The sequence below is a fragment of the Leopardus geoffroyi genome, chromosome B4 (genome assembly GCF_018350155.1).
Source record: "Leopardus geoffroyi isolate Oge1 chromosome B4, O.geoffroyi_Oge1_pat1.0, whole genome shotgun sequence".
Classification (NCBI taxonomy): Eukaryota; Metazoa; Chordata; class Mammalia; order Carnivora; family Felidae; genus Leopardus; species Leopardus geoffroyi.
In genome coordinates this window covers 21,711,515-21,737,111 of record NC_059341.1, presented here as the reverse complement: position 1 = coordinate 21,737,111, position 25,597 = coordinate 21,711,515, and the positions used below count along the sequence as shown (strand labels likewise).

General features: G+C 42.2%; 1 protein-coding gene across 2 annotated transcripts in view; it reads left to right on the top strand.

Moving 5' to 3' along the window:
* The window catches only part of CB4H10orf67 (chromosome B4 C10orf67 homolog), a 169,056-nt gene that overhangs the window by 3,690 nt on the left and 139,769 nt on the right, over positions 1-25,597 (top strand). For both annotated transcript variants that reach the window (XM_045463737.1, XM_045463736.1), the window contains exons 2-4: positions 13,039-13,159; positions 20,672-20,815; positions 22,489-22,563. In XM_045463737.1, coding sequence (XP_045319693.1) covers positions 13,039-13,159; positions 20,672-20,815; positions 22,489-22,563 — 340 coding nt within the window. The remainder of the gene's footprint in view (positions 1-13,038; positions 13,160-20,671; positions 20,816-22,488; positions 22,564-25,597) is intronic.

Genomic DNA, 25,597 nt, shown 5'->3' with positions numbered 1-25,597 from the left:
ACCTTAAATACCATCACCTAAACACAAAAGATGGAGGTTGGGTAGAGGGGAAGAGTGAGTGATGGGAGATTGTCAGGAAAAGCACAGTAAACAAAAGCATGGCTGTTATGCAGATTTAAATTGGTGCCTTCTTATTGGTAAGCTTCTCCTGTGATTTACTCATCCTTTTCTTCCTGGTCTGGAGAGGCAGACACTTCCAAATGGCAATGTTTGCAAATGTAAATTTATAAAATACATTATGCAATATATGTAATATAAATATACATAAAGAATATGATATATTCTTTATAAATGTAAATTTACAGAAGGATAACTTCTGCTTTGTTTTCAGAGCTTCTCTTGTGTCTGCAGTTCTCAGAACAATTGACTCACAATAATCCTCATGCCAAAGAGGCAATACTTTGAGGTACCATATTCTGCTTCTCTTCAAGTCTGATGTCCAGAAGAGAGGTCCAGGCTGGCTACATCAATTTGGGAGTAATTAGCACAGAGACAGAGAGGCTGGAGGGCTTGGTGAGATCACCTAGGAAGTGGGCACAACAAAGAGAAGTCTCTCTGAGCCTGGGGTACATCGTAGTTGTGTATTCTTGGAGGAAAGAAAGAGGGAAGCAATGTTTTTCTTATTTCAAATTGAACAGTACGCCACGGTGAAAGTTTAGCATGCCGAATGCCATTTTCTTCGACTAATTCATTAATGAGCATTTGTTAGGGTAGTCTATTCTGGGATTCAGTGAGAAGTATCATTGCATTCTATTAATAAATATTCATGGGTCTGTTTTCTATAATAAATTTACATGTTAATTTTGTATCTTGTTTATTAAAAAAACACAATCGTCATCTTTCCAAGATTGTATTTTATGCACAACAACCAAGCCATTATTCAGAAATTGAATTGCTGAGACTATAAATAAGGACTGTGTAGGAACCACTTAGCTAATTTGTTGCGATGTGGGTTTCCATTCTAGGCACGGGGGCTGCCATTTAAAATTAGAGACATTTGGAATGTGACGGGAAACTGAAGAATGAACCGTCATGTTTCACTTAGATCCTGAATGAGCCAGATCTTTCTGAGTCGATTATACAAAAATTTAAGACTCGAGAGACCTTGGAGCCGTGAGCCTGTTCTCGCTAGGGATGGAGAACTGGAATCTGTCACTTCAGGCTTATGATTCTAGAGGAGTTATTTCCTCTCTTCAAATCGTGGTTTCTACATCTTCAAAACAAGAAAGTCAGTATCTCTGTTATGAAATTATCGGGAGGATAACCTGAAGGGAAAATGTGCGTGTTAATGCATATATCGTAACAACCACACGGGACCAGTTAAGCACTCAATACATAGTGCTTAATATAATTTTTAGATGCTCTGTAGGAGGAATCTATAGAATTTTTGGACTTGATTTTAAAGCATCGTATTGTAGTATTATAACATTATGGCACTAGAAGGAATAACTGAAAACGTTATGCCAAGTATGTAAATCATATCCTGAAAATATATGTATTGGAGGTGTTTTAAAAATACTTTTAACTTATTTTTACCAGCGTTATTGGCATGTAATTGACATGTAACATTATATATGCATAATAACTACCCACATTCCATAAACCTACTGTCCACAAAAGATTTTTTGCTTAAAATGGAAAAGAAAGAACATACATGTTCAAGCTTAATGAAAAATGAAGTTGAATAATAAAAAAGAGCTACTTGGCACCAGGGAGGGTAAAAGATTGCATTTTTAGACTGGAGGATGAAACATTGAGGTCTGTGAAACGTGCAGCATTGTAAAATATAAACAAGTTAAGTCGTTGTTCGTATTTATTATATCACTGTAGGACTCGGGATCTAGACAAGAGGGAGAAACCTTGCCAGTATTTGAATGGGGGAATATTTCCCGTTCCTTATTAAATTTTAAGTATTTTAACTAGTAAAAGTACGAGAAGTAAGTGAGAGGATTCATTTTCCGAAATACCAAATAAAAGCCGTGCTGTCTAGTTAACAACAGATTTACAACCTATTGGAAAGATGTACGAACCCCCCACCCCCAAAAGGAGTCCCAAACCCCTAGACACTTCACCTCCCGGTTCTTCTTCCCTCTCCATCTTGCAGGCTTATTTTCGTGGGCTTTGCAATGAACGTGCACCAAAGAACTGAAGTCTCTGTGGCTCCTCAAGGAATGTACTTTGGGGCTTACATGGGCGTGGGGCGGGGGGTGCTGGGTAAGGCTGTAACGTCTGTAGTACTCAGCCAATGGGGAGTCAGGGGAGGAATTTGCACGCTGGGAGATAAATTGCCTGCTGTAACTGCCTGTCTGTCGGACACCCGCTCTTGCAAGAATGTTGACTAAAGCCTCGCCTCACTGTGCCTGAGTCTCCATGTCCCTCCTTTGATGGGGCTTATTTCCCACAAAAAAGGCAGTAACGTTGGCAAAAGAAGACTTTAAGCAGTATCCTCACAGCAATCGAAGACTGGAGCTGTGATCCCAAGGGCAGAGGGAGAGTAAAAAAGAAAGGAACTAAGAATTTAGAAGACCCTCACTTCCACCCCGTCCCGGTCCAAAGCGGATGTTCAGACCTCTTGGGAGAGAGCATGGCTGGTGGCAGAGAAACTTGTCAGAGTGGTGGTGAGTGGCCAGGAGACTTGGGGGAAGATGTCGGCAGGCTGAGGTTCTTTACCCAGCTGGGAGATCCACATCTTCATTCCTGAAGGTCCTGAGTTCTGCAAAAATAACTTTCCCAGGGTGCCTGGCTGGCTCAATCAGTGGAGTCTGTGACTCTTGATCTCAGGTTTGTGAGTTTGAGCCCCATGTTGGATGTAGAGATTATTTAAAATCTTAAAAAAAAAAAATAAATAACTTTCCCTCTACCCTTCTAGGCAGGTTCTTGGCTGAGACCCCTGTAGGAAAAGACAGATTACTCGTAGAAAAACAAAGAGAAGTTTAATGACATGTATACCTCCTGTATGCATGGACGATACCCCAGCAAATTTAGTAACCCCCCAAATGGCCCAAGCTACCGCTTTAAATACTATCTCCACCTAACGACAAAAGAAGATGTTGGAGGGTGAAGAGGGAGCCAGTTGTGGGAGGTTACCAAGCAAAGCACAGTAAAGGAGGGTATGGCTGTTATGCAGATTTAAGTCCTTGCCTTGTTAAGTTTCTAGAGATTTAGTCTTCCTTCTCTTGCTGGTACAGCTTGGGAGACACCTTTACAAATGGAGATAACCCTCATAAATGTACATGTCCCTTACAAAAGGGCAATTTATGCTCTGTTTTCAGAGCTTCTGTCCCTGCTGGTCCTCAAAAATAACTCCCTCAAGATAATCCTTATACCGAAGAGGCATGCTTTGGGGTGGCAAATTCTGCTCCCCTTCAGCATGGAAATGCTAAAAAGCACCCCAGAGAATCCCCTGGGTTCCAAATGTAGCCTTCCCTGACTCCATTGTGTACCAACAACCCCCTTAACCCCTTTGTAATCAGAATCAACCATTTCAGCCAGACCCCATTCTCTCCAATTTGGTTCAAGGGCAAGAGGATAGGGAAGTGGCCAGGTAACCGTTCAATTAAATCTCATCTAACCCGCTGGAATTATTGTTGTGTTTCTGGGTGGAAGTAATCACCCCCTGAAAATGAAGACCTCCCAGCCAGCAGATCATCAAGTTGCTGGAACAGGAAGCAGTACTTTAAGGAGTGGGTTACGAGGTATCCTAGTGAGAGGAGCCACTTTACTTCTGTCTCTCGGTTCCTGGATCCGTGGCTGTGGGAATGAGAGCACCACATGCTGATTCAAAGCACATACTGTGTCCTGTAAGACAGAAACACATCCTCGCATGGGTTTGTCTCTCAGATGCCGTAATGGAATCTACAGTAAGCTATTTTACCCTTCCATTAGGCCAGCCACTACTGGGTGATGGGATATGTGATCAGACCCGTCATTTCCACGGGCATGAGCCCATGGCTCCACTTCTGCTGTGAAACGAGCACCTTCTGATAGAAGTGCTTGTGTGCACCATGTCACGATGGCGGATAAGGCCCTCTGTGATGGATGGTGGTTCTGGCAGGTGCATTATGACCAGGGAATGCAAATCCGTGCGCAGAATACGTTTATGTCTATCCCAGGGAGGATGATGGAAGAGGTTCGGTGTTATCAAGCTGGTACCCGCCCCCCTGGTTAACACTGCCATGTTAGGAACTCAGGATCGGTGTGTGTTGTTGGCTGAGGAGGCACTCAGTGCTTGCAGCAGCCAGGCCATCCTCCGTAAGGGGAAGTCCATGTCATTGAATTCCATCCCTGCCACCATAGCCATTTGGTTCAAGGGCCATTGAGCGAGCACTGGGTTGGTTGCAGAAACTAACCAGCTGCTATCCCCAAAGGATGTCATTTTGCCTCCTTGATCGCTGAATACTTTGTGGTAGATTCCCTTTTGTGAGCATTCACAAGGGGCACAAGTATCATTATAGCCTGGGCCTGTTCTTAAAAGTTCATCCACAGAACTCTTCCCCAGACTTTCTTGTCACCAATTTCTCAGTCTTCTTCCTACCAAGTTCCTGACCATTATCCACTTAAAACTTGAACAACAGAACATAAATTAATACAGGTACGCAATCCTGGCTGTCTCTCATCCAGAAAAAGTAAACACCCAAATGTACTGCATGAAAGTCTGTTGAGGGGCGCCTGGGTGGCGCAGTCAGTTAAGCGTCCGACTTCAGCCAGGTCACGATCTCGCGGTCCGTGAGTTCGAGCCCCGCGTCGGGCTCTGGGCTGATGGCTCAGAGGCTGGAGCCTGTTTCCGATTCTGTGTCTCCCTCTCTCTCTGCCCCTCCCCTGTTCATGCTCTGTCTCTCTCTGTCCCAAAAATAAATAAACGTTGGAAAAAAAAAAAAAAGTCTGTTCAGTGGAAGGATTTTCCTTCATGGCTGTCCTTCACGGTCACCTCTGAGCAGGGCTGTGGGACTAAAGGTATCCCCCTTCTGACGGCAGCACCCTCTGTTAACCAGGCTGGAGTTCTTCTTCCTCAATCAACTGATCATACGGAACTGCCCATGAGGCTGTAGCCGTGGACTGAGGGGGAGGAGGCGATGCAGCGCGAGCCACATGCTCCCTGTAAATGCTGTCCCTTCTCCTTGAGCCTGGTCTCTTACATGTCACTTCCGTCTTATGAGACTGAAGCTGCCTATGCCCAATTTTACGGTTTGGTGGGTCAGATAAAACCCAGTTTGTCATGGGAAACTCAGGCCTGCTGACTCACGGTGACGTATTCAGTCTTTTCCAGGCTCAGTAGCAAGCCAGGGCTGTTTCTCAAAAGGATAACAGTCATCTGTACAAGAAGGCATAAGGTTTGCTCTGAAATCCTAGAGGTCTCTGCTGTGATTTTCTTAGTGGTGCTTGCCACAGGATCACAGATCATCCCCGTTTGTCCTAGGCACTCATGAGAGCCATTTTATCTGCTGGATCATAACATCCAAGTGGAAAAGCAGCTTGCACTACAGTCGAGATTCTTTTATTCTGGGCTCCCATAAAAACTGGCAGCCTTGCCTGTGACTTGGGAAATGGGTTGAAGTAGCATATACAAATGTGGTATATGTCGCTTCCAGAGTCACACTTCATGGTTCATTAAGGCCTAAAATACTGACAGTTCTTCCTGGTTGAAGTTGGTGAAATTTGAGCTTGCTTGAAGAATGCATATGACTTTTAAAAAATCATTTACTTTGGGGGCGCCTGGATGGCTCCGTCTGTTAAACATCTGACTCTTGATCTCAGCTCCTGTCTTGATGTCTCTCTCTCTCTCTCTCTCTCTTTTTTAATAAGTTTATTTATTTATTTTGAGAGAGACAGAGACAGCACAAATTAGAGGGGAGCAGAGAGAAAGGGACAGAGAGAATCCTAAGCAGGCTCCATGCTGCCAGCACAGAGCCTGATGCAGGGCTAGAAAACACGAAACCATGAGATCATGACCTAAACTGAAACCAAGAGTTGGACGCTCAACTGACTGAGCCACCCAAGTGCCCCAGCTCAGGTCTTGATCTCTCGGTTATGAGTTCAAATCCCCACCCCCTCGCCCCCGTTGGGCTCCATACTGGACATGAAACCTACTTAAAAAAAAAAGATTAGTTTGAAATTACTTTGAATCTACAGAAAAGTTACCAGGACAGAACTAAGATCTTTCATATCCCTTTCACTGAGATTCTTCAATTCTTAACATTTTACCATATTTGTTTTTCCTCTCTCTCCCTGCATCCTCCTCCTCCTTGTCCCCTCCCTTTGTACACATTCACACATATAAAAACTCATACACTCATTATTGTTAGTCTTTTTCAAACATTTTGAGAGTAACTCTAGAATTGGTGCCCACCACTGCTAGGTATTACGGTATGCTTTTCCTAAAATGGATATTCCCCTATATAACTAGCACACAGCTCTCAAAATCAGGAAGCCGACATTAGCCCAGCACTACAACGGGCCCCTTCAAGTTGTGCCAGGTGTACTAACAATAACTTTTTCCTTTTTTGTTCAGGATCCTGTCTAAGTATGTGCTGTGTTTAGCTATCCTGGCCCTTCAGGCACGTTCAGTGTGGAAGAGTTCCGTAGCCTCTCCCTGGCGTTTATGTCCTTGACACTTTTAAAAAGTATTGACTTCAGATTCTGTAGGATGACCACCTCTATCTGATGTTTTCTTGTAACCAGACTCAGGTTATGCATTCTTGGCAGGAATGCCCCAGAAATGGAGATAGGCTCTTTCCAGGGCATCAACTTCAGTGGGCAAATGTCATTCAGTCTGTTTCCCCATTGGGGGTTTAACTTTGACCTTGTTGGGTTGGTGTTTGCCAGGGTTCTGTATCATAAATTTATCATTCTTCCCTTTGTAATAAATTATTATTTGGGGGGCACCTGGGTGGCTCAGCCAGTTAAGCGTCCTGCTCTTGATTTCGGCTCAGGTTATGATCTCAAAATTTGTGAGACTGAGCCCCGTGTTGGACTCTACTCTGACAGCACACAGCCTGCTTGGGATTCTCTCTCTCCCTCGCTCTTTGCCCCTCCCCAATGTGTACATGCTCTCTCTAAATAAATAAATAAATAAATAAGCATTAAAAAATTTTTATTTTGTGAATAGGTATTACAAAATCTCCTTTTCTTCCCCCCCCCTTGCTTCACTGAGATATAGTTGACACTTGACGTTGTGTACATTTAAGATGTATAATGTGATGATTTGGTATACGTATATATTATAAAGTGGTTACTGCAATAAAGTTAGTTAAAACATCCATCACCTCACATAATTACTTGTGTGTGTGTGTGAGGACATTTAATATTCACTCTCTTAGCAACTTTCAAATATACAATACAGTACTGTTTACTGTAATCACTATGCTGTACGTTAGATCCCAGAACCTCTTTCTCTTAAAATTGGGAGTTTGACTAACATCTCTCCATTTCCCCACCCTTCAGCCTCTGCAGCCACCATTCCTTTGTCTGTTTCTGTGAGTTTGGCTCTTTTAGATTCCACATATAAGTGAAATCATACAGTATTTGTCTTCCTCTGTCTATCTTATTTTATGTAGTGTAATGGCCTCAGTGTTCATCTATGCTGTCACACAAATGGCAGAGTTACCCTTTTTTATGGTGGAATAATATCCCATTGTATATAAACATTATATCTTCTTTATCCACTTATCCATTAATCGGCACTTAGGTTGTTTCCATCTCTTGGCTATTTTGAATAATGTGTCAGTGAACGTGGGGTGTAGATACTGAGATAATGACCCAATTTCCTTTGGATATATACCCAGAAGTGGGTACCTCTGCATTTCCAACCTTTCTCATGGGGAAATTGACTCTTGCCATTGACCACGATGTTGATTCCTCCACTCTTACAAGGGAAGGGAATGGAAGGAAAAGGAAGTTGGAAAAGTTAGTGACTACATATGGTTTCAATAGGTGAAACTGTGGGGAGACTGTATCTTAGGCTATGGGTACTACCAAGGTACAGATGTATTTTGAGAACATTTAATAGGTGACCATGGTACATAGTGTATATGCAATGAGAGATGAGTTCATCGCTGCCTCAGAATATATAAAATATTTTTGTTCACTTGTTTACTGGTTGTCTTTCCCTCTAGAATGTAAGTTCCGGGAGAACAAAGACTTTGCCTTGTCCACTCCTGTTAGCTTTGGTGCCCAAAACAGGGTCTAGCAAAAAGTAGGTACTCAGTTATTCTTTGTTAAATGTGTGAAGCTCAGACAAGTAGTTTGCACCCATATTTTGAAGGTCAGAATAAGAAGACTGTATTTAATTCTCTTTGACAAGGGAAGACGGTCAAAGTCTTTTATAGCAGGATAGTGAAACAACCAAGGTTTTCGTAAAATACCTCTAGGGATAATGGGAATGACAGATTGAAAAGAGAGAAATTTGGAGCCTTGTAGTAATTTTAGGAAACATTTATTATCTATATTTTATGGGATGCTTACTTGAAAGTAAAATGATTTTGTTTTTATATCATGTTTTAAAAGATTTCAGGGGCACCTGGGTGGCTCAGTAAGTTACGTATCTGACTTTGGCTCTGATCATGATCTCACGGTTCGTGATTTCGAGCCCCCCTGCCCCTGTGCTGACAGCTTCGGGCTCTGTGCTGACAGCTCGGAGCCTGGAGCCTGCTTGGGATTCTGTGTCTCCCTCTCTCTCTGCCCCTCCCCCGCTCATGCTCTTGTGTGTCTCTCTCAAAAATAAACATTAAAAAAATTTTAAAAATTCATATCATAGATAATAAGATTCATCCATTTCTATAGTGTAGTATACTGAATTTTAACATAATATACTGAATTTATACATAAATACATAAATATACAGTATATACATAAATATACTGAATTTTAACATAATAATTACAACTTGGTGGTTTTCGCAAATTATTTTCAAAAATGGTTGTAAATGTCAGGTAGACAAAGCTTTAAATACTGGTGGTCTTTTTAGTTAATTGCTATATCTTAGTCATAAAAAAATTCAATACAGAGGTGTGTGGCTGGTTCAGTCAGAAGAACATGCACCTCTTGATCTCAGGGTCATGAGTTTGAGCCCCATGTTGGGTGTAGAGATTACTTAAATAAGAAACTTTTTAAAAATAAAATAAATATAAAAAATTCAATACAAGAAGCATTTATTGAGAGGATTTATGGGTCAGGTACCTGTCAAGGACTCTGCAGTGTTTGAGATCTTACCCTACTTATAAGCTAACAAGTTTGCTTGTTTCATGGCTGTCAGCAGAAGACACAAGACTCCTGGGTCAAAGACAAAGGACTTCATCATCATTGCAAAAGCACTATCCAGACTTTCATGCTTATTTCTGATGATTTGCCATGCCCCCGCAGTGCCATGAGGGTAACACTAAAGACCCATCATAGATACCTATATACACAGCGTGTTGCATTAAAGGAGGGGATCCCTGAGCTCGCCACTCTTTTTTTTTTTTTTTTTCAACGTTTATTCATTTTTGGGACAGAGAGAGACAGAGCATGAACGGGGGAGGGGCAGAGAGAGAGGGAGACACAGAATCTCGGAAACAGGCTCCAGGCTCTGAGCCATCATCCCAGAGCCTGATGCGGGGCTCGAACTCATGGACCTCGAGATCGTGACCTGGCTGAAGTCGGACACTTAACTGACTGCGCCACCCAGGCGCCCCTCGCCACTCTTTATAGTAAACAGTATTAGCCTGCTTCTTGGCAGAGGAAAGGCATTACCTCATCCTTCAAGATTGCTCACTGCAAACTCAACTCTGAGGAATGGCCTGCGGAAAGAATGGTCAGGATTTTGCATTCTTGGCATACGCAGAAAGAACGTACAGGGACACTCAGGGACCAAGGAGATGGCCTCTTCCAATAGTACTGTGTTAGTGCGAAAAAGATACAGACTCCTCAAATGAAATTCGGCCAAATCTAAAATACAATTTTCTGTGGAAAAACACTGGAAATATTAGTTGGAACTGAGGTATACAGCATTACCGGTGCTCCCTCCCCATCTGGATAACACTACTGATGAGATTTGTCATCAGTCTGATATTGATAAGTGTGCAGAAGATGAGTTGAAACTTTAGTGGGAGTAGGTGAAAATCATTATTTTAAGTGCTTAAAAATTTATGAATTTAAATTTAGCCTTTCTTGGTTGAATATTACTAGACTACAATGGTTTTTTCCAAACGTGATGAAAAAATGATACTTCAGACCATAATAATGATAGTAACAATTGCCACCACAACACCAATAGCAGTGAACATTTCTTTTTTTTAATGTTTATTTATTAATTTTTTTTTTAATTTTTTTTTTCAACGTTTATTTATTTTTGGGACAGAGAGAGACAGAGCATGAACGGGGGAGGGGCAGAGAGAGAGGGAGACACAGAATCGGAAACAGGCTCCAGGCTCTGAGCCATCAGCCCAGAGCCTGATGCGGGGCTCGAACTCACGGACCACGAGATCGTGACCTGGCTGAAGTCGGACGCTTAACCGACTGCGCCACCCAGGCGCCCCTATTTATTAATTTTTGAGAGAGAGACAGAGTGTGAGCAGGGGAGGGTCAGAGAGAGAGGGAGACACAGCATCTGAAGCAAGCTGCGAGCTAGCAACACAGAGCCCCGTGCAAGGCTCGAACCCATGAACCGTGAGATCATGACCTCAGCCAAAGTCAGACACTTAACCCACTGAGTCACCCAGGAGCCCCAGCAGTTAACATTTCTTAAGGGCTTACTATGTGACATGCATCATTCAAAGTGCTTCTGGGCATTAACACACTAATCCTGACAATAACTGTATGAAATAGGCACTATTTTTTTTTTCATAAGAAGAAATTAAGGCCCAGAAAGGTTAGGTAATTTACATCGTATCATATTGCTGGAATACCAGGAAGCGTTCAGCCGCGATTAACAGAAACTCTTAACAATTGGTGCGTTTATTATATGATGCAGGAAGACCAGAGGTATGGCGGGCTTTAGAGCTAGTTGATTCGATGGCTAAACAAAGTCATCAGTGCAAATTACTTGCTTTTTTTTTTAACAGCTCATCATTCATGTACGAGCTTTGCCCTCTGATTGGCCCCACTTGTGGTCACCAGATGGCCGTGGCACTTCTTGGCATCGCTTCCACGCAAGGCAGTGTTCGGTCACAGAGGAAAACTCTCCCCTGGTGCCCTGTCGGTGTCGGAGTGTAAAAAGCTTTCCCACAAGCCCCCAACATATCTTTCCTCGGGTCATTCTTGCCAGAAGCAAGTTCCACACCCTCCCCTAAAACATCTGCCCAGAAGAATGGGATCTCTGTGATGGAGACAAGACAAGAGTTACCCTCGACACTGGGAATATAATCACCCTGCCCTGATTTCTGTGGGAGATACATGTGAGACTCTGCCAGCAAATAAGGAGGGAAAGGGTTGCAGGGGGGCGCTCCCAGCAGGGTCAGCTGGTCAGCAGACAACGAAAGATAGAAGCACTCTGTCTTCTTCGGGGCCTGCCCTGAAAAGTCTGGTGATTCTCCTTGGGCTTTCATGGCTTTCTTTGTTGAGCTGACATTTTAGAAGCTGGTAGTTGTGGTAAGTTTGATCACATTGACGGAGTGAATCCAGAAAATTGGCTTTCTTTTTACTGTTTACGATAGCCATCATTCAAGGTCGGTAGGAAGAGTTTACAAATACTTAAACTCCTTGCCTACTCAGATTTCTCAAGAAACGGAGTCTGAAAATCAAATACAGTATGGTGGTGTCATGATCCCAAAGAAGAATCCTCAAATTGTTTGGTTTCGGGGACTGTGATCGTTCCTGGGGACCTCAAAGAGCTTTAGTTGATGCCTATTCATGGTAACCGTATTAGAATTTTACAAGGAGAAGTAAAGAATATACGTAAATTAATTCATTGAAACTAATGGTAAACCAATTCTATGTTAATGTAAATAACACAGTTTAAAGAAAAATGAACTTGATTTTTGAAAACAAGAACTTTAATGAGTATAGTGTCATTGCTTTACATTTTTGCAAACCTTTTCAGTGCCCGGCTTCGTGGGGTAGCTGAATTCTCATATCTGCTTCTCCATTCATGTCTTGTGCTCACATAACCTGTAGCTTCTGGAAAACTCCACGGAACGCTTGGGAGAGCGTGATGGTGGAAAAGGAAAATAAAATTTTAATGCTATCGGGGTGCCAGGGTGGCTCATTTGGTCGAGCGTCTGGCTTGATTTCGGCTCAGGTCACGATCCCATCCATGGTCATGGAATCCAGCCCCGTGTGGAATCCAGTCCTGCCAGAGCATGGAGCCTGTTCAAGATTCTCTCTCCCTCTCCCTCTCCCTCTCCCCTGCTTGTGCACTCTTTCTCTCTTAAAAAAAAAAAAAAAATCTTAATACTATTATGAAAATAATTTTGACCTTGTGGACTCCCTGGAAGGGTGTCCTGGAACTCCAGAGGTCCTCAGGCCACATTTCAAGAACCCCTATCTCAAAGTATTTTTGCTTGTATGCCTGTGTATAATTTATAATGGGTTTAAGCAGTAGCACAGGTAAAACGGTAGATAGGATATTAAAAGGAGGCTCAAACTGATCATAACTCAGAGAATGGAATTAAGATGAGTACCAGTAGAACAAGATGCCCAGTGCAAGGAATCTGATAATCCAGCAGAGTCCTGGTGAAAACCCCAAATCATGAGCAGCCAATTCAGAACTTTCCTCACCCCACAGGTCCCTTTGAATCTTTAAAATATAACATGATTTGGGGCACCTGGGTGGCTCAGTCGGTTAAGCATCCAAATCTTGATTTTGGCTCAGGTCATGATCTCACGGTCCGTGGGTTCGAGCCCCCATCAGGCTCTATGCTGACAGTGCAGAACCTCCTTGAGATTCTTTCTCTCCCTGTCTCTTTGCCCTGCCCCACACATGCTCGCTCTCTCTCTCTCTCTCAAACTAGGTAGACTTTAAAAATATATATAACATGATTTACACAAAAATATGTGTAATAACACACATGTTAAAGGAAATATCTATTCTATAAAGCACTTTTAATCTCTGTTTATTTTTTCCAGACTTAAAATTTCCGATGATTTGAAGATTGGCTTTTTCAGCACAGACCATGCTACTCAAACAGATTCCAATGAAATTTTGCCATTGAAAGAGTTGAGTTCATCTACAGAGAAGTTAGTACAGGTAAATCTGGATTCATTTAGAAACTTCTGAGATTATTTTAGGTGTTGTTTACCTTTATGTCTCTTTCCTTCACAGAATGGAAATGATTAAAAAATGTTAAATATTAGCATCTTTTATAAGCTGAATTGGATGAGAGCTGTAATTTTTAAAATAATTTGTATACACTGCTGCTTGTATTTACATCATGCGCATATATGTTTTGCGAAGTGTGTTGTTACTCTCCTTGAAATTCTTTTGACATCTGTGAACATTTTCTATTTATGATACCTTCCGAGATCAGACGAGATCGTGCGCGTTCAGGCTGGTATGGCCGTAGACTATTTATGATACCTTTTAAAAATTGTAAAATACTTTTGGTGTGTAGAAAAATGTGGCGAATACTGCAATGAATAACTTGGGTTACCCATCATACAGCTTTGTTGAATCTTGGCATTCCATCATATTTCCTCTGGATCTTTCTTGATTGTTAAGAAACAGCACATTTCATACACATCGGATATCAAGAGTTATTAAGGTCCCTAATCAATAAAACTGTCACACGGGATAGCATACAACTGTAAATACTCTTGTGTCCTTCGTTTCTGTTTTTTCACTCAACAATATAACTTGAAAATCATTCCATATGGATACATAGTTTCCTTGCCTATTTCAAAAGTACATCGTATCATAAAATGTGCATCATTTATTTAACTATCCCTCTATTAATGGACGTTTTGGTCATCTTAAATCTTCTACTGCGATGAATAATTCTGTACATACTCATAGGCCAGCAAATTTGTGGCATAAATTTAAAAGTGGAATTTCTGAGTCAGAGGATGTATCCATTAGTCACTTTGAAGGATATTGCCAAATTGCCCTACACGGAGATTGTACCAATTTACACCCCAACTCATAACTTTTGAAAGTTATTTTCTTACATACTTGCTAATTTATTGTCTTTCCTAATGCCTTCAGAACGGTTTTATAACTTTATTTCCTTTGCAGTTTGGCGCGTCCGAATGACTGACTTCTGGTCAGTAGAATTAGGTGGAAATATTATGTGGCAACTTTGGGAAACCTTCCTTAGTGAACAATTCATGTGCACTCATTTTCTGCTACTTCACTCCTTCCTCCACCTCTTCTCCCTACCTCCCTTCCTTCCGCCTTCCCACTTTCCTTCCCTTCCTTTCCTTCTTTTCCTTATTTCTGTGCCTAGAACATGGGTGCTAACGTTTGTACCGTGATTTTGAGGCAGTGCCTGCAGCGGAGTGATAGAATGGGAGGGACTTGTGTCATTTTCACCACTGATTGCCCACATCAATTTCCAGTGAAAGAGAAATAATTTCTCATTGACACTTCTGTTATTTGGAGTTCTAAGATATAGCTGAACCAAATTCTGACACAATATGCTTAAATCAGATTAAGAGTGTTTCCTCTATTTTTAATTAATAAGAGGCATTTAAAAAAATATCATGAATGACTGGACTTGAATGCTTTTCATGGATCTACTGAATCATATGGCTTTTCTCCTTTACATGATGATGTGGTGAAAACTGATTTCTTTTTTTATTCCAGTAATCTTTTTTTTTAATTTGTTTATTGTTTAATTTACATCCAAGTTAGTTAGCATATGATGCAACGATGATTTCAGGAGTAGATTCCTTAATGCTCCTTACCCATTTAGACCATTCCCCCTCCCGCAACCCCTCCAGCAACCCTCTGTTTCTTCTCTGTATTTAAGAGTCTCTTATGTTTTGTCCCACTCCCTGTTTTTATATTATTTTTGCTTCCTTCCCCTATGTTCATCTGCTTTGTATCTTAAATTCCTCATATGGGTGAAGTCATATGATATTTGTTTTTCTCTAATTTCGCTTAGCATAATACCCTCCAGTTCCCTCCACGTAATTGCAAATCGCAAGATTTCATTCTTTTTGATTACCGAGTAATATTCCAGTGTGTGTGTGTATCTTCTTTATCCATTTACCTGTCAATGGACATTTGAGCTCTTTCCATACTTTGGCTATTGTCAATAGCGCTGCTATAAACATTGGGGTGCAGGTGCCCCTTCGAAACAGCACACCTGCATCCCTTGGATAAATACCTAGTAGTGCAATTGCTGGGTCGTAGGGCAGTTCTATTTTTAGTTTTTTGAGGAACCTCCATACTGTTTTCCAGAGTGGCTGCACCAGCTTGCATTGCCACCAACAATGCAAAAGAGAGCCTCTTTCTCCGCATCCTCGCCAACATCTGTTGTGGCCTGAGTTGTTGATGTTGGCCATTCTGACAGGTGTCAGGTGGTATCTCACCGTGGTTTTGATTTGTATTTCACTGATGATGAGTGATGTTGAGGAAAACTGATTTTTGAATAGTAAACCCGGAATGAACCCAGCTGGACCATAATAATTCTTTCTGCTTTCTGCGTCATTTGCTATCATTTTACTAATGATTTTTTTCATTTATGTTCCTAAGAGATTGCCCTGTAATTTTCTTTTCTTCTTACACTATTGTTCAATCTTGGCACCAGGGTCTTAGTACCTTTATAAAATGAGTTGTGAGATGTTCCTGACTCTTTTCTCTGGAATAATTGACATGAGGTTGGAATTACCTGTTTCTTTATTTGTTAGAAGTCACTTGTGGGGCACCTGGGTGGCTCAGTTGGTTAAGTGGCCGACTTCCACTCAGGTCATGATCTCACAGTCCATGAGTTCGAGCCCCGCGTCGGGCTCTGTGCTGACAGCTCAGAGCCTGGAGCCTGTTTCAGATTCTGTGTCTCCCTCTCTCTGACCCTCCCCTGTTCATGCTCTGTCTCTCGCTGTCTCAAAAATAAATAAGACGTTAAAAAAAAAATTAAAAAAAAAAAAGAAGTCACTTGTAAAACTGAATGTGCCTACTTTCATTGCTATTTTGATTTTGTTATGGATATATTAAGGTTTTCTTAAATCTTCTTGGGTGAGTTTTGACATTATGTTTCTCTACAAAAGTATTCAGAACGGCAAATTTTTAAATTACTGTCTTCTCTTATTATTCTTAAATCTTTATTGTATCTGTAGTTATATATTTTAAAAAACTATAATTTTGTCCGCACACTTGTTTTTCCCTAGATGAATCTTGGCAGTTTTATCTATTTCATTAATTTTTTCAGAGACTCAACTTAGATTTACTAATCCTCTCCATCGTATCTTCATTTCTAGTAGATACATTTCTTATCTTTATTATTTAATTTTTGCTGCTGTTTCGGGTTCGCTCTGTTTTCCTTTGTCTAATTGCTCGAGTTGGATCTCAGTGTCAGTTAGGATGGCATATCACTCTATTGTTAGAAAATGCAACTATCGTGGCTGCCCTGCTTACACTCTGTCTCTCTGTCTCCCCAAAATAAATAAAACATTAAAAAAAAACTTTAAGAGGCACCTGGGTGGCTCAGTCGGTTAGGCATCTGACTTCAGCTTGGGTCATGATTTCATGGTCCTTCTGTGGGTTTGAGCCCTGCGTCAGGCTCTGTGCTCACAGCTCGGAGCCTGGAGCCTGCTTCAGATTCTGTGTCTCCCTCTCTCTCTGCCCCTCCCCTACTTGCACTCTGTCTCTCTGTCTCCCCAAAATAAATAAGACATTAAAAAAATTTTTTTTAATAAAAAGTAAAAAAAAAAGAAAATGCAACTATCGTGCCTTAATCCCATAAGTCAGTTAGAGTTAGATAATCCATAGCTGGGGCAGTAGCTCTCTGTTGTTATCTATATACCAGACTTGTTTTATTTTTTCAAATCTCCATTATTAGTGCATGGGTTTGCTTTCATATTTCTGACCTCATCGTAGCAAGATGGCTGTCTCACCTCCAGTCTCCATTTGCTGTTCATGGAGGAAGGAGAAGATGAGAGCAGTAGAGGGAGTGGCAGCCATGTGAGGAAAGCAGAAAACCCCATAGAAAACCCCGGCTTGTTTATCGTTGGCCTTAACTGTATCCCTTGACCCCTTTAACTGGACGGGGTTCTAGAGAAGCGAACCTTTTTTTTTTTTTTTAATGTTTCTTTATTTTTGAGATGCGGGGGAAGGGCAGAGAGAGAGGGAGACAGAATCCGAAGCAGGTTCCAGGTTCTGAGCTGTCAGCACAGAGCCTGACGTGGGGCTCGAACCCACAGACTACGAGATCACGACCTGAGCTGAAGTCGGATGCTTAACCGACTGAGCCACCCAAGCGCCCCTAGAGAAGAGAGCATTTTAACTAGACATATTTCTGTTCCAAAAAGTCCTGGTCCTCTCAGTAAGGAAGAACCAGTGTAATGGATATTGGGTTGTCAGCTACCAAAGCCTATAGATCATTGTTTTTGAGGCCCCCTCTTTTCTTTGATAAGCATTTACAGTCTTATATTTCCCATAAAGTACTTTTTTACTTTCATTCCACAAATTTTGAAATATAGTATTTTTATTGGTATTCATAATACTAATTATGTTTATTAGTTATTGCTATTAATATTTATCGGTATTAGATTGAAATACTCTAACATTTTCCAAGTATGCTTTTTAGTTATTCTTATGTTGTTGATTTTTAACTTCAGCCCTTTGTTGTCAGTAAAAACTCTTTGTGAGACAAATTATTTGGTGTTTGTTTGCAACTTGTGTTCGTGTGAGGTCGGTCTTTGTCATTGTGCCCTGGATATGGGAAATTAAAGATAAGCTGCACTTGTTAATAGTTGAGAGCATATATATATATGTATGTGTATATGTGTATGTGTATATATATGTATATGAACATATATGTATGTGAATATATATGTATGTGTATACGTGTATGTATATATGTATATGAATCTATATGTATGTGAATCTATATCTATATCTATATCATCTATATCTATATCTATCTATATTTTTACCATTCTCTTCAATACTAATATACCTATATCAGCATTCTTTGATATAGTATTTGCCTGATAAATCTTTCTCATTCTTACACTGACCTCATTTCTGTGTTGTGTCTTAGTATGTCTTTTACAAATTATATATAGCAGGTTTTAAAAATCCAACCTAAGGGCTCCTGGGTGGCTCAGTCAGTTAAGCGTCTGACTTTGGCTCAGGTCGTGATCCCACAGCTCGTGAGCTTGAGCCCCGCATGGGGCTCTGTGCAGACAGCTCAGAGCCTGGAGCCCGCTTCGAGTTCTGTGTCTCCCTCTCTCTCTGCCCCTCCCCACTCATACTCTGTCTCTCTCTCAAAAATGAATGAACACTAAAAAAAAATCTTTTTAAACATTCCTATATATATTAAACTAATAAGAGGTAAAACTAGTCTTTTATATTTGCTTGGATATTTACTACTTCCAATGCTCTTCACTCTTTCCTGAAAATCCAAGTTTCCAGCTTGTAATATTTCTTTTTAGCCTAAAGGAATTTCTTTAGCAATTCTTGACTTAGGCAATGAATTCTCATAGTTTTCTTTATTTAAAATGTTACATTGATTATAGCATTTTTGACTGGTATGTACTTTTTTACTTTTCGCTGTAACATTGTGCCTCTGACTTCCATACTTTCTAATAAGAAAACATCAATCATTTCAAAAGTTATTCCCCTGTATGTACTTGTTTTCTTTTCTGACTGCTTTCAAGATTTTCTTTTTGAGGCGCCTGGCTGGCTCTGTTGGTAAAGTATGCCACTCTTGATCTCAAGGTCATGATAGGGCATAGAGTTTACTTAAGGAAAAAAAAAGTGTTTTTGTTTTTTTTACTTTGAGAGAGAGAGAGAGAGGGACAGAGTGTACACATGAGGGGAGGGGAGAGGGGCAGAAGAAGAGAGGGAATGAGAGAGAGAGAGAGAGAGAGAGAGAGAGAGAGAGTCTTAAGCAGGCTCCATACTGATGTGGGACTCAATCCCATGACCCTGGGATATGACCTGAGCCAAAATCACGATTTGGGCACTCAACCGATGACTAAGCCACCCAGGTGCCCCCCAAAAAAGATTTTCTTTTTACCTGTGGTTTTCAGCAGTTGAATTGTTATGTACCTAGGTGTGGTTCATATGTATTTATCCTGCATGAAGTTTGTTCAGCATCTCGAGTCTATCTTTCACCAAATTCGGGAGCTTTTTGGCCATTATATCTTCACAAAAACACATTGTATGTTTTGATGGCAATCAGAAATGATTCTTAGTCACCATGCTAGTTATATGTTTAAATGTTTGGCTAGTAAATTCACAACAAATATGAATTTTTTGCTATCTTTTCTGATTTAAAATCCACATCTTGGATGATACTTTTTGAGGTGTGATAAAGGGTTGTTGTTAATAACCCAGGTATTTTATTCCATTTAGGAAGAAACCACCAGGAACCTTCTCTCCCTTACTCCATTAGCATATGTTAATTTAGCAAGTTAACTGGAGTTCTCCAATGTGCACCATATTTCAGAGGTATTCTTAAAAGGCAGGACGAGCCCCTGACCACATTCCAGACCATATGCTCATGTTGGGGAGGAGAAATTTTTATTGACCCTTCAATATTCATCTGGCTGGTCTAAGAATCAGATTGATGTTCGACAGATTAACAGGAGAAAATCAAACAATTTTGTGACACGTACACCCCCTGCATATATGGGAGAGACCCAGAAAAACTGAGTAACGCGGAAATGGCGGAAGCCATCACCTTAAATACCACCTTCAACTAAACACAAAAGAAGACGTTGGCGGAGGTAGGGCACAGTTATGGGAGGTTACCAGGAAAAGCTCAATAAACAAGGGTATGGTAGTTATGCAGAGTTAAGTCAACATAAGACTTTCTAGGGGAGTCTGGGTGGCTCAGTCGGTTAAGCATCCCCCATGATCTTGGCTCAGGTCGTGACATCATGGTTCATGAGATCAAGTCCCACATTTTGGGCTATGTGCTGACAGCAAAGGGCCTGCTTGGGATTCTCTCTCTCCCTCTCTCTCTACCCCTCCCCTGCTCACATGCACTCTCTCCCTCTCTCTCTCTCTCTCTCTCTCTCTCAAAAATAAATAAATAAACTTAAAAAAAAAAGGGTCTCTAAAGATTTTGCGTCATGCCCCTCTTGCTGGTACAGCTAAAGAGACACCCTTACAAGTGGTGATTTCCCTTATAAATGTAAATGTCTCTTATAAAAGGGAAGCTTATACTCAGTTTTCAGAGCTTCTCCTGTATTTGCAGTTTCTTAAAAATAATCAGCCTAGGGGCGCCTGGGTGGCGCAGTCGGTTAAGCGTCCGACTTCAGCCAGGTCATGATCTCGCGGTCCGTGAGTTCGAGCCCCGCATCGGGCTCTGGGCTGATGGCTCAGAGCCTGGAGCCTGTTTCTGATTCTGTGTCTCCCTCTCTCTCTCTGCCCCTCCCCCATTCATGCTCTGACTCTCTCTGTCCCAAAAATAAATAAAAATGTTGAAAAAAAATAATAATAATCAGCCTAAAATAATCAGTCTGCCAAAGAGGCTTACCTTGCAGTGGCAAAATTTGCTTCTCTGTGCCCGGAACCAGGCAATGTGCTAGAACCGTTACACAGAGCGCCCTTACTCTCTACAATAATGTATGTTTTTTCCATTTTTAGGTCATTAGATCTCTTCAGGTGGATTTTGGGTTCCTCAGAGAATTGCTTCAGATGAAGTTTGAGGACCGTCTTAAAGAGGAGTCTTTCAACCTGTTCACCGCTCTACATGACAGGATCCTAACAATCGAAAAACACTATCAAGAGGTACAAACTCTCTCATTTCCTTTGTTTTATATGGCTTGATCGCCTGCTTAGGTAGATAGCTAGTGCAGTTTTGAATTTAGCAACTCACGAAGGCGATTTTATTTGCCTACGTTGTGTCTCATAGAGTACATAATACAAATAATAGCTTTACTTTGTGTCAGAAACTTTGTGAGTGCTCTCAAATTAATTTAATTCTCACACTCACCTCATAAAGTAGGTGCAATTATTATTATCCTTCTTTCACAGATGAGGAAACTGAGGCCCAGAAAGTTTAATTCACTTGCTCAAGGCCACCGGTTAAAACAAAACATCAGAGTTTATGTTCCCAGCCAGCCAGTTTGATGCTTGAGATCTGACTCTTAAGCACAATTTTATATCATCTTATATGTGCTTATTATCTCTGTAGGAGCCAAAGGCTTGAAAATTCTGCTGTTTCAAGGAATTTTCTAAAATCTTTGGTCAGGTTAGCGTACGTATCTGTCATTAAGAACAGGTATGGGGGGGCGCCTGAGTGGCTGGCTGAGTCAGTTGAGCATCCGACTCTTGATTTCGGCTTGGGTCGTGATCTCAGGGTTTTGGGATCGAGCCCCATGTTGGACTCCACACATGGAGCCTGTTTGAGAGATTCCGTCTCTCCTCCTTTCCCCCTGGCCTCCACCCCTGCTCTCTATCTCAAAAAAAAAAAAAAAAAAAAAAAAAAGAACATGTACTGTTACTTCTTAGCTATAAAACAAAAATGTCATCTCACCATTCTAAGAGCCACACTAAGCCTTTTAAATTTTTTTTTTTTAATGTTTACTCATTTTTGAGAGACAGAGACAGATCATGAGTGGGGGACGGGCAGAGAGAGGGAAACACAGAATCCAAAGCAGGTTCCAGGCCCTGAGCTGTCAGCACAGAGCCGGACGCGGGGCTGGAACCCAGGAAGCACGAGATCATGACCTGAGCTGAAGTCAGACGCTCAACCCACTGAGCCACCCAAGTGCCCCACACTAAGCCTTTTAAATGTGTTTCCTCCTTAAGTCAATGCTTAAATGAAACCTGATCACCCCTAATCTACAGATAAGGAAACTGAGATGCCAAGGTCAGGTAACCTGCTTCAGGTCAGACAGATTGAAAGTGGCACATTCTGTCTGACTCTAAAACCTAATCGTTGTTTGCACTCCATGCTGGAATCCGAACGGACATCAGAATCAAGATTTGTGAGTTTTTTTTTTAATGTACTATCTTTCATTGTTATCCAAAACAGTGGTCAAGTGATTTGATTAGTCAGAAAATCACTCTGGTTGATGGATTAGTGGCTCTAGATTTCTTTTTATGAGCATATCCTATTCAAAAGGTATGAGGACCGGGACAAGATATGAATCATAAGTAGATTTTATTACTTTTAAAAGCAGTTCCAGGAAGACACTAAAAAGATATGTAAAGCGAAAGAACATGCTCAGATGATCTGTATTTATTTTATCCGTGTGAGCTATTGCCTTTGGTTAAGTGTAAGTAAAAATTGACTGCAGTGCAATAGCTTTAGTGTAGGAGAAATGGTTGCAAATTGAAGTGTTCACAAGATTTGTGATGATCTGAACGATGGTTTTATATGGAGTCCCTTCGTAGGTGTGAGAGCTATATTTGAAGCTACATTATGGTGTTCATTGTATTTATTTTTTGGTTTGCAGAACGAGGACATCATAAGAAAATGCTACAATCAGCAGTTGGCTGATGCCATAGCTGTTATCAAAGGAACGTACAAGGTGGGTTTTTAGTGCCGTCACGGACCAGGCCAGCGTCACGTCCTGGGATCGCACAGAGTGGGGCTCACTGTGGGGTCCCCGTCCGTGTTTTTGGCTTTGAAGAGCTGTGTGCTCAGTTTTCAGGTCCCTGTTCACACGCACGTTAAATTGACCAAAATGACACTTTATGGTGACAGATGTAACTTTGCAGACACTGGAAAATTCCATCCTGGTATGCGGGTAAGTGAGGGAATAATCCAAGGTTTGTTTGGTGAGCGTGCATTTGGAGGGAAGGCTGGCTAGTCTCAGAGGGTTCACTGGGTCTGTGGTAAATCCCGATGAATCGTCTCTGACTCTCGGTCGAGTCACTTTTGTTTTGATGAGGACTCATCTATTCGCCAGGTACGGTGCTTCATTCTCCTCCATACTGGGAAAACTCATCGTTTTCCGTGCTTACCCTGCAGGCTTAGGAAGGACCCTGTGCTTCTTTTAGATTTTATAACTGGAACCTCGTCTTTCATATCAGTAAACCTCCGGAAGAAATATTTTTATTGTGGCAAACTGTGCGTTGATTACATGCATTTTTTCCTTGGCACTTGCCACATTTGTACTTAATTATAACTGCTTGTTCCGTGTTCTGGTCCACACCAGACTGCAAGCCTTAGGAGGGCAGGGATGCTGTGTCTTCCTCACTGCTCTGCCTGCCTCTTAGCAGGCCCGATGTGTGGTTAGCGATCAGCTAATATCTGCGAAACAGGTGGACGGCTGCCCACATTCGTGGCAGACACTGGTGACTCAGGAGTGATTCTCGCTCTTCCTTTTTTTATTAGCGGAAACGCTTCTCACTTCTCTTCACAGTGTTAAGGGGCCCAAATGCTGGGCCCTTTCTTTCCCTGCGCCCTTTCCAGATACGGCGGGAACACGGGCAAGGTCAGGTCCCTGACCAACGTGAGCTGAAGCTAAGGGGGCTCCGAGGTTATTCTTGGGCGTGTAAAGCCACCCGTGGGAAGAAATACCCTTCGTTTTCTTTGCTTGACATGTTGCCTCCTTCTGATGCTCGGGATTGCCGCGGCCAACCGAAAATGAAGGACTGAGACACTTTGGATGTGCGACGTACAGGTGGCAGAGTGAAAAGATGGAAAGCGCTGGACTCCTGGATGACATCACTGAACCGCTAAATAGCCCCGGACTCGCTCTGCCCCTGGCCCTTCCGTTTCCAGACACAATTACCCCTCTTGCTGTTCAAGCCACTGTTGGCTGCCTGTTCCGTAACCTACAGCTGGACCTACTGCTCTGTCAGCAGCCTCTCTGACTCTGCACCAGTCGTTTGCTAAAGTGGCTGGGACGGTGTCCCACTCACGTGCAGTGTTACCTCGCCCCTCTTCAACGGAGAGGAGGAGCCTGACTCCCCCTCCTTGAACCTGGGCTGGCCTCAGTGCCTTGCTTGTCTGTAGCCAAGGTGAGGGCAGTGACGCCAGCTCGGAGACCAGGTCCAGAGAAGCCTTGAGGCTCCATCATTCTACCCTTGGAATGTTTTCTCCGGCTTCACCCTCTCCGAATCCAGCTGCCGAGCCGCGAGGGGCCCAGGTTTTCGGAGGACCCACGTGTGGACACTAGGTCCACAGGCTCACCTGGGCTCAACTCCCCAGTCACGCGGCCCCCGGCCACTTCGTCCTTCCATCTGAGGTCCCGGGCAGTATGGAGCAGAGACAAGCCATCCCCCTGTGCCTGTCTTAACCCCCTGACTCACAGAACCCGTGAGCACGAGGAACAGTTGTGGTTTCGTGCCGCTACGTTTGGGAAGATGTATTCTGCAGCAGTAAATAGAGGGGACGGCTTCCTTGCACTCCCATCAGTGAGCAGTTTCTGAATTACATTTGTTGGACGGGTGACAGAGTTCTGCCAGCACAATGTAGCATCATGGGTAAGAGGTAGCGTAATGTGTGTTTCAGAACAAGGACCCTGCAGTCAGGCTACTTGGGTTAGAATCCTGGCTCTGTCTCTTAATCGTTCGGCGACCCGAGGCAAAATACCGAACCCCTCTGCCTCCGTTTCCTCATGTGTCCATTGGGGATGGTAGCAGTACCTGCCTCCTAGGCTTGTTACGAAGATGAAGCGAATTGATCCTTGTGAGGCCCTTACAACTGTACCCGAGTCGGTTAAGTGTCCGACTCTCGGTTTTGAGCCAGGCCACGATCTCACGGTTCATGGGTTCAAGCCCGACAACAGGCTTTGCGCTGGCCGCACGGAGCCTGCTTAGGATTCTCTCTCTCCTTCTCTCTCTGCCCCTTCCCTGCTCACACCGTCTCTCTCTCTCTCTCAAAATAAGTAAATAAACCTTTAAAAACACATAAATACATAAACATTGTCACATATTCATGACAGTCCTTGGTACTGGTAAATTTTTTCTGCTCTTTTGTCATCTTAGCATTCAGGCTGGTATCTTTCTGTCCACTGACTGTGGACTTCAGATACGATAAAGTGCCCTTAGGATATCTATAATAATTATCAATATTTATTATGTTGGACAATATGAAATTGCCACTTTTGGAGCCCGAAATGTCAAATATCGGCAATTTCATATAGTTCACCATAATAAAATACTTATTTTAACAAATAAAGGCAGCAACAAACTGCATAAAATATTAAGCTATATAATAACTTAATATTTTATTTTATTTATTTATTTTTTTTTTCAACATTTATTTATTTTTGGGACAGTGAGAGACAGAGCATGAACGGGGGAGGGGCAGAGAGAGAGGGAGACACAGAATCGGAAACAGGCTCCAGGCTCTGAGCCATCAGCCCAGAGCCTGACGCGGGGCTCGAACTCACGGACCGCGAGATCGTGACCTGGCTGAAGTCGGACGCTTAACCGACTGCGCCACCCAGGCGCCCCAATATTTTATTTTTTTAATGTTCATTTATTTTAGAGAGAGAGCACGCGAGCGATAGCCGGGGAGGGGCAGAGAGAGAGGGAGACACAGAATCCAAAGCAGGCTCTAGGCTCCAGGCTCCAAGCTGACGGCAGAGAGCCCGATGTGGGGCTGAAACC